Below are 8,892 nucleotides of genomic sequence, written 5' to 3'. Positions count from 1 at the left end.
TGTGGCCCCCAGTCTAACGGCCCCCTGTGGCCCCCAGTCTAACGGCCCTCTTTCTCTGTGGCCCCCAGTGTCTGTGGCCCCCAGTCTAACGGCCCTCCCTGTGGCCCCCTCTCTCTGTGGCCCCCAGTCTAACGGCCCCCTGTGGCCCCCAGTCTAACGGCCCTCTTTCTCTGTGGCCCCCAGTGTCTGTGGCCCCCAGTCTAACGGCCCTCTCTGTCCCCAGTCCCACCTGTTCGTCCTCCAGCTGGTCCACCGTCCCACCGTCCGCTCCGTCCTCCAGGGCCTGATGAAGAAGCGGCTGCTGCCCGCTGAGCACTGCGTCACCAAGAGTGAGTCCTCCTTCATCGCTGCGAGCCTCTGTGTCCTCCTGACCTCTGACCTCTGACCCTGTTCTCTAAGTTAAGAGGAACTTCAGCAGCGGCTCGATTCCCGGGACCCCCGGGTTGAACGGAGAGGACGGCGTGGAGCAGACGGCCATCAAGGTGTCGCTGAAATGTCCCATCACCTTCAGACGGATCCAGCTTCCCGCCAGGGGCCACGACTGCCGACACATACAGGTGAGGGCGGCAGCCAATCAGAGCTCTGGCTGTGCTGTGATGTCATCGCATGCCCACCCTGCTGCCGTTTGTCTCCGCAGTGCTTCGACCTGGAGTCGTACCTGCAACTCAACTGTGAGAGAGGAACCTGGAGGTGTCCGGTGTGCAAGTAAGGAGCTCGGTCCACAGAACCCATCCAGAGTTCTGCTGACCCGACCCGACCCAACCCGACCTGGCCCTGTCTGTGTTTCAGTAAAACGGCTCTGCTGGAGGGACTGGAAGTGGACCAGTACATGCTGGGAATCCTCATCTACGTCCAGAAGTCAGGCTTCTTCTTCTCCTGTCCTGTTGCTGTCTGGTACCGGGTCCTGTTTGGTTCCGGTGCCTGGTTCGGTACCGGCAGAACCTGACTCTTCCTCTCTCCTCGTCTTCCTCAGCTCCGACTACGAGGAGATCACCATCGACCCGGTCTGCAGCTGGAAGCCGGTTCCGGTGAAACCCGACATCCACGTGAAGGAGGAGTCGGACGGTCCGGTTCTGAAGCGCTGCCGGACGCTCAGCCCGAGTCACATGGTGCTGCCCAGCGTCATGGAGATGATCGCATCACTAGGCCCCGCCCCCTCCTCTTCGTCCTCTATGACAGCGCCTCCTGCCTCCTCTTCCTCGCCGATGCCCTACCCCTCCCTGCCACCAGGAGGCAGCAACACTCCAGACTTCCCGGCAACAGGTTGGTCATATGACCCCATCTGATCCAGGTTCTGACCCGGTTCTGATCCGTGTCTCTCGTCCCTCAGCTCCGTCTTTCCCCGCTCCGTCTGCCGCCTTCTCGGACTTCGCCGGGCCCGGTTCTCCCAGCATTCGGACCTTCACCACTGGGCCTGGTTCTCCCAGCATTCGGACCTTCACCGCTGGGCCCGGTTCTCCCAGCATTCGGACCTTCACCGCCGGGCCCGGTTCTCCCAGCATTCGGACCTTCACCGCCGGGCCCGGTTCTCCCAGCGTTCGGACCTTCTCCTCCCCTGGCCCGCCGCCGCTGTCCTACCAGCCAGATCTGTCCAGCGCCCTGCTGACGCCCGACAAGGCGCCGCCACACCAGCTGGGCCCGCAGGTACCGCTGCTGGTTCTGCTGGTCTATCAGAACCAGTTGGTGTTCTGGTTCTGACTTCCTGTCCCTCCCTCAGGTGCCGGCCCGTTTGGACTCCGTCTCCCATGGTGCCTCTCTCTCCCAGCAGCAGCAACAGGGTCTCCATGGCAACGGTCAGATGATGCAGCGCGGCAACCAGAACCCTCGTCTCCAAGGCGACGGCTCCTTTGGGCTCGGCGGGTCCACGGATGTTCCAGAACCTTCTCTGGATGTGAGTAGAACCGAGTCGGTCCAAAATGTTCAGGATCGGAAAAGGTTTGATTGACCGGGTCGGATCAGAACCAGCTTCAGCTAGCAGTAAATGCAGGGTAGACCAGAACTCTGGTTCTGGTTCTGACCCGCTTTCCGACCCATTTGTCTGCAGCTGCTTCCAGACCTGACGAACCCGGACGAACTGCTGTCCTACCTCGGACCTCCGGACCTGCCCAACAACAACGACGACCTGCTGAGTTTGTTCGAGAACAACTGAGGAGTCCAGAACCGGACTGGACTGGACCGGACTGGAGTAGCTGCTCCCTCACAGACGGAACCGCACAGACTGCAGAACTTTAAATCGTTTGGACCTGGTTCTGTGTGTAACTGAAGTCGTTCTCATTTTACTGGTTTTATCTCCTGATTCTGGTTCAGACCCGTCGGCCCGGCTGCAGTGCCGTGGACTGGTTCTGGACCTGAGGCTGGTTCTCGTTCCGACCCGTTGAACTACAGAACCAAAATGAGGTCCGGTTCTGGTTCCCGAACCTGGGATCTGGTATAACTGTTAACTAGTTCCGGTACTGTGGACCCGCTCAGAACCAGCGCCTGCTGGGCCAGAAGAACCAGTGGCTGCCGGCTGCTCTCAGCCAATCAGAGTCTCTTCCAGACCAAGCCCCGCCCTCTGTGAGCTGGTTGGCGGGGCATGACTTCTGTGTTGCCAGGGCAACAGCTGTGATCCAGTAACAACATTAGCATAAAGAGTCATGAGACGAGTTCATAACCTTTGTAATTTAATAAACGCTGGAAAGACGCGAGTCTGCCGAGTGTTTCAGTCTGCAGGTCAAAGGTCACCAAAGGTCTGGGGTTCTGGGAATTATCCAGTTTCACTTTGGGTGCGTGTCTGTAGGGGTGTAACCATGGCAACACAGAACAACCAACAGGACCAGCAGGAACAAGGTAACTAATCCTGGTTTGGTCCGGTTCAGGTCCGGTTCGGGTCCAGGACCAGGTCCGGTCTGGATCCAGTCCAGGTCCAGTCTGGAATGGATCCAGACTGGACTGGATCCAAACCAGGTCCGGTTTGGATCCAGTCCAGGTCCGGTTCGGGTCCAGGTCCGGTCTGGTTTCAGTTTAACTCAGAGTTTATAAGGAAAGTTCTCAGAAGTTTTCCAAAAGAATTCGGATCATCTTTTCTAAAATGACTCCAGTCAGAGGCGTCTTCGGGTGTGCTGTAACACAGACTGCTACAGGAGATCCTTCCGCCATCAAGATGTATTGTTGCTCTGGGATTATTTATTTCAATTTGAAAGGAAATATTATATAATGTCTATCATGTTGTTAGTTACAGCAGTTGGATCATGTTTTAGTTCAAAAGCTGTTTTCCAGTCAGGATTATGTTAGAATTATGGATTAAAAACCCTGAATGTGAATCCTTTAACTGAGCCGTCCTGCACCTCGCTGCAGGATGTCAGAACCTGAGCAGGTTTGATCACTGGGAGGAGAATCGAAAATGGCTTTTCCTCTTCTCAGGATACAAAGTTCTTCCTTCCACCAAATCATCTGGATTTGGTTCAACGTGAGCTCATTCCTGAAGGTCAAACCGAACCTCATCTGTCTGCTAAAGCTGCTGCTGGTTCAGCTGCGTCCTCTGGTGGCGAAGTAGGAATACTACAGTTCTCTGAGCATGCTCAGATCATCCTGAGATGATCAGCAGAAAACCTCAATGAATTGATGACCTGAACTGTTTGGGATTTTTTAAAGAAACTTTATTGCAGAAAAAGACAAATCTTACAAGCACACATTCTTCTTGTTCAGGTATGTTGAGTCAGTGGTTATAGTAAGAAAAGAAAAGAAACAGAATAACATGAAAGTCATATGAGACAATCACTGATTAATATTAGAAAATAGAATAAACACAAAGTGTAATAAACTGAACAGCTGGAGTTTTTGTATGGGGTTTTAATGGGTAGATGTCAAAAGCCAAACAGGACATTGCTTAAACTTCAGCTGCCTTACCAGAGGAACCTGCAGACCTACGGGGTTCCATTGGTCCCAAAGATAAATTCACGCGTGACTCGCCACTAACTTAGAGCATTTCTAAATAAAGCCTTCATTTCTTCAAACGTTCAGATAAATCCCTGCAACTGGGAATATTTAGTTTCTATGGAGTGAAAAACATTCAGTTCAGCTCAAATTACCATTAACACTAAATAGAATAACAGTCTAGGAAATGCATTCGCCCCTTTGGATGTTAAACCCTCTTATTGCTTTAATAAATTAAATAATGATTAATAATATGTGGCTTTTTGACGGAGAAATTTCCAAAAACTATTCTATTCCTGTTCTGAGTGGTTCTATCCTGGTTCTGGGCGGTTCGACCCGGTTCTGGGTGAATTTCTCACCCACAATGCTCTGGGTCTTTTAAACCTCTGTGTTTCTCTTTCCCGGTGCTGTCTGATTGGCTGTCGGTGTTTTCTGTAATTTTCCGGTTATACCGGGACACGCGCACTAACTTTGTTCTGATTGAACCGGGCCGACCGACCGCACCCTGAGCGCGTGACCGCGCAGCCACATTTTCACCCTGGCATCGGGGGCGCGCCTTCACTGCAGGGCTCTGCGTGAGCACAAGTCTGTGATGCTTGGCGCGCATTGCCCGCTCTGCTGTGAGTTTAACTCTGTGACCGGGATGTCTAAGCGGGGCGGGGTTTAACGGGCATGTTTGAAAACATTAAATGCGTCTCCGAGCCGGAGTACGCTGTCATAACAATGCAACACACTCAAAAATGTGCGTCGCTATTAAAGTGCTTGCGTTTGCTGCTGCGGATGCTGATTAGCTCAAAAACGTGCCACTCACTACGTCCCCATAACTGATTGGCTGGCTGAAACTAAGTCCCGCCCACCAGGGTCTTATATAAATTTGCTCGGAACTCGGCCATCTTTTTCGGTTTCCTGTGGCCTGCCTCGTCCTCTCGCCGGAAAACTCCTTGTTCCAGCCATTTCAAGCCAGCCTGCAGTTATCATGGCCAAGCCCAGAGTCTTCTTCGACATCACCGCTAACGGCTCCCCTGTGGGCCGCATCGTCATGGAGGTAAGGCGGCTGACAGCCGGCGGTTGCCGCTGGCTGTTGTGCGTGGGTAAAACTGGTGTTCATCGGGGGTTCGCTCGGCTTCACGCCGCCCTCCAGCCGCCTCTGTCCCGCAGCTTTTTCCGGAGCTTTCCGCAGCAGCTGAACCGAACCGAAACCGGAGCCCGTAGCGGCTCCAGCCGCGGATACTGGCGCTCTGTTCCGGTATCGGTCCTATTAGACCCGCGGCTTTAACGGGACCCGTCGCCGTCACGCGCAGCCTCCACGAGGCGCGCGAGTCTTTGTTGCAGGGTCGCGCGGCCTACTTCCCGCGGCTGGAGCTGCGGTGCGCGAGGCCCGCTGCGGTGGCTTTTCCCGCGTGTAATCTGGGCGGGACCTCAGCGGCACGACACGCGGGGCGTGCGGGTCGGCAGGCGCGGCCGCTGCGGGCCCGGCCCGGTTCTGGAAAGTTCCACTGAGCTGGCGCGGAGGGGGAGGGGCGCCGTCTGAACGCTGCGAAATGCGGATGCAAGTAGGAAGATCTAGTTAAGCCCCCCGGTTCGGTTCGAGGATACCGAGGGGTTCAGGAACGTTCTCGGGGAGCCGGTCTGACTCATGAGTTCCGCTGCTGTTGAGCCAGGCTCTGGGCGTTCCCGGAGTTGACCCTTGGATCCTGCTGAGGGCTCCGGTTACCTCCCGGGCCGCAACCCGGCCTCCTGCAGCTGCTGCAGCCATGCGGCGCTGCAGCAGCTGCAGGTGCTGAAGTTGGCTTCCGATTCGGCTATAGGAACCTAATCTGCTGCAAGTTCAAAACGAAGACGCTTCTAATCTGCTCAGGATTATTCTGCTCTGGTTGCAGAATATTTAAAACAGTTAATTAGTGACACTTCAATAAAGGGTAATTATCTTTTTCTGGCTTTGGACCAAATTAGAAAGTCCAGGCAAATTTTTTCTTATATTTAGTTTGCAAGAATTCTTTACAGGAAAAATGAAGTTTAAAAACGGGCACAAGTTAAACTAGACAAAATGAGGTGTGAGGAGGAGAACTTGCTGTTGGAATAAATTGATAAACTGTCATTTTGCTTTGTAGATTAACAGTTGCAGATTAAAACATAAAAAATCTAAAATGTACATAAAATATGAAGTTAAAACACCTGAACTCATCAAACCTGGTCTGGATCATTCTGCTGGGTTTGCAGAATATTTCAGATAAAGTTTGTCAATAGACAATAAAAAGGAAATGTATCCGTTTTTATTCCTCTGAACCAGATTAGAAAGAATCCAGACCTACAACAGCTAGACTCTTAAAATCTGGACGGGATTATTCTGCACTGACTGCAGACAACTTTAGTGAATCGTTAATTAAAAAGTCACATTAACAGGTTAATTTCTTTACATCTGGATCAAAGTAGAAAAACTTCAGATGCATAAAAAGCACAAACTGCCTTTTATTGACATTTCAGGATCTTTTTTAGAATATTCTGCTGTTGGTGTAAAATAATCCCGTCCATGTTTGAAGTGTTTCGGGTTTTAATCTGAAGCAGGTGAAAGACGCTCCAGGTGAATCGCCCAGTCAGAAGCCGACTTCGTCCAGAACCTCTCTGGGTTTTAATGAAGCCAAATCATCCAGGTTCTGATCAGAGAACTGGGTTCTGATGGGGCTGCAGAGGGTCTGGTTCTGTTGGACTTGATCCTTCAGGGTTAGATGGTTCTTCCATGTGAAACTTGAGGCCCGCTGGCCGAATCTGGCCCTCCATGACTCTGACCTTTAGACCTGGAGTCTAAAACAGCAGGAAATCGTCATCGTTTTCTCTCTTTACTAAAAAAATAATTTCATCAGCTTAGCAAAACGCCGTCTCGTGGCTTCTGGTTTTAGTTTCCAGGATGATCCGACCATAAATCTGTGTAGTTCTCAGTAAACTAGCTTAAAGAGCGAAATGCTAGCTACCAAGTCAAAGATAAATGTGGAAAATGTTCCAATAAAGTGTTTAAGCTCATGTTTATGATTGAGAAACTGATTAGCATTTATGCTATAAACTTAATGTTTGTTTTGTCCTCTAGGCGCCCCCTGGTGGCCATCACTCTGAAAGGCTGTGCAGGACATTGAATAAGATTTAACCTCTAGAAGTTCTCACTGAATCAGATGAAACGTTAATAATTGATCAGTTTATTGGGTTTTATGGATGATTTGGTCGTTGCTAAGCCATGTTGCCAACTCTGCGCCGCTCTGCAGCTCCGTGCCGACGTGGTTCCCAAGACGGCGGAGAACTTCCGGGCGCTGTGCACTGGAGAGAAGGGCTTTGGCTACAAGGGGTCGTCCTTCCACCGCGTCATCCCGGACTTCATGTGCCAGGTGAGGCCGCCGCTCCGGCTCGACCCGCAGGTCGGTCCGATCACGCCACTCACCTCTGTCTGGCCTGCAGGGCGGCGACTTCACCAACCACAATGGAACCGGCGGGAAGTCCATCTACGGCAACAAGTTCGCCGACGAGAACTTCAGCCTGACGCACACCGGGCCGGGCATCCTGTCCATGGCCAACGCCGGGCCCAACACCAACGGCTCGCAGTTCTTCATCTGCACCGTGAAGACCACATGGTACGGCGCCAGCCCATCGCCGCCCGCCGCGTGGTGAGCCTCGGCTAATCCCTTCTCTTTGTCTGCAGGCTGGACGGGAAACACGTGGTGTTCGGCAGCGTGGTGGAGGGAATGGATGTCGTCAAGAAGATGGAGTCCTACGGAACCTCTTCAGGGAAACCCAAGGCCAAGCTCGTCATCGCCGACTGCGGCCAGCTCTGAGCGCCATGGCAAACCCCCCCACCCCAACACACCCCCTGCTGACCCTGTAGTCTGGCCCCCGTTAGGCTCCGCCCCCTCCATAAATCAACATTCCTATCGATGGAGATTCAGCAGATTTCGTCCTGTTTGTGTTCAGTCGACTGATAATGTTGCTGCATCTGTGACTTTGCCTTTCTGAAGTTTCTTTTGCATTAACGTTTTTCCACAAAGTCCTGACGTTTTTTTTTTTGTTAAATCAAATGAAATGAGGAAATAAAAGATGCCTTGATAATTACACCAGTCTCTGGGTTTTAATGTTAAACGGATTCTGCTGCAGCCACCTGCTGGAGGTTTCCTGGAACTGCATCTGAAAAGTCCCTGAATGACGCAGTGACGTCAGTTGGTGTCTGAGTGAATCTTGGTTTCTGATTTGATGCTTTAAGATGAACCGACCTGATTAAGTTTCGGTTCATCCACCATTAACGGTACTTGATGTAAAATGTTGTCTTGTATGCAAGTTGTTCATATGGATGTCGCCGTGTTTCTACCGCACTGCATCCTGGGTAAGTGGAGCGAGCGCTAGGTGTTGCTGCGCTAGGAATGAGAGAATGAAGAGGACAAACAGGAAGAGGAGGGATGAAGAAGCTGGTTGGAAATGCTAACGGGACGGCTAGCTGCTAAGACGAGCGGTTTCTAACTCATGTTTACGGTAAACATCGGGGTTAAAACGTCACCTGTTCACAGCTGAACACTAAACCCTGACTGGAAGGGGGAAAGTTATGCAGTCTCGTTATAAAATTCTATTTATCATTTTGTAAAACAAAAATTTTCATTTTGACATTAACCCTTTCATGCATAGTGGTCACAACAGTGGACAGTTATCTAAAAGCCATTTTCTTGAGCTTCTTGATTTTTATGTTATAAATGCACACAGACCACTGAAGTGGACACTAATGCGTCATAAAATACACCAACTACTGGCCATCAGCTGCAAATGCAAGAAATTATTTTTGTTAAATCCAATATGGCCGACCGACCCGGTCACTCCTTCTATGTGGTCATCGGGGCCCTCGGGGCAGACACCCCCAAACTGGAGCAGTGGCTCAAACAGATCCCAGGAACAACATCAGACATCTCAGTCCAGAAATGTGCAGTTCCAGACTGAGATGTCTGATGTTGT

At 51.6% G+C, this 8,892-nt stretch overlaps 2 protein-coding genes across 3 annotated transcripts in view; both read left to right on the top strand.

Annotated features, from left to right (window-relative positions):
- LOC103129636 (zinc finger MIZ domain-containing protein 2-like) overlaps positions 1–2,687 on the top strand; it is a 12,745-nt gene extending 10,058 nt beyond the window's left edge. For both annotated transcript variants that reach the window (XM_007540805.2, XM_007540804.2), the window contains exons 14-21: positions 224–329; positions 400–557; positions 638–705; positions 790–858; positions 974–1,263; positions 1,331–1,644; positions 1,718–1,891; positions 2,045–2,687. In XM_007540805.2, the coding sequence (XP_007540867.1) occupies positions 224–329; positions 400–557; positions 638–705; positions 790–858; positions 974–1,263; positions 1,331–1,644; positions 1,718–1,891; positions 2,045–2,149 (1,284 nt within the window). In that variant the 3' untranslated portion in view covers positions 2,150–2,687. The remainder of the gene's footprint in view (positions 1–223; positions 330–399; positions 558–637; positions 706–789; positions 859–973; positions 1,264–1,330; positions 1,645–1,717; positions 1,892–2,044) is intronic.
- Positions 2,688–4,793: 2,106 nt separating this feature from the next.
- On the top strand, positions 4,794–8,009 carry ppiaa (peptidylprolyl isomerase Aa (cyclophilin A)). The gene is made up of 4 exons (XM_007540803.2): positions 4,794–4,960; positions 7,170–7,289; positions 7,360–7,532; positions 7,601–8,009. The coding sequence occupies exons 1-4, from the start codon at positions 4,892–4,894 to the stop codon at positions 7,731–7,733; spliced, it is 495 nt and encodes a 164-aa protein (XP_007540865.1). The 5' UTR covers positions 4,794–4,891; the 3' UTR covers positions 7,734–8,009.
- Positions 8,010–8,892: the final 883 nt, after the last annotated feature.

This window comes from Poecilia formosa, unplaced genomic scaffold (assembly GCF_000485575.1).
Source record: "Poecilia formosa unplaced genomic scaffold, Poecilia_formosa-5.1.2 Scaffold561, whole genome shotgun sequence".
NCBI classification, from domain to species: Eukaryota; Metazoa; Chordata; class Actinopteri; order Cyprinodontiformes; family Poeciliidae; genus Poecilia; species Poecilia formosa.
Note: the sequence above shows the minus strand (reverse complement) of the source record. Positions and strands in the feature narration are given on the sequence as shown.

What these genes read in the sequence shown, in the direction of transcription:
- ppiaa (XM_007540803.2), top strand. Translation starts at nt 4,892, where the DNA reads ATGGCCAAGCCCAGAGTCTTCTTCGACATCACCGCTAACGGCTCCCCT. An exon ending in TGGGCCGCATCGTCATGGAG is followed by an intron (nt 4,961 to 7,169) that starts GTAAGGCGGCTG and finishes GCCGCTCTGCAG; the next exon opens with CTCCGTGCCGACGTGGTTCC. An exon ending in TCCCGGACTTCATGTGCCAG is followed by an intron (nt 7,290 to 7,359) that starts GTGAGGCCGCCG and finishes TCTGGCCTGCAG; the next exon opens with GGCGGCGACTTCACCAACCA.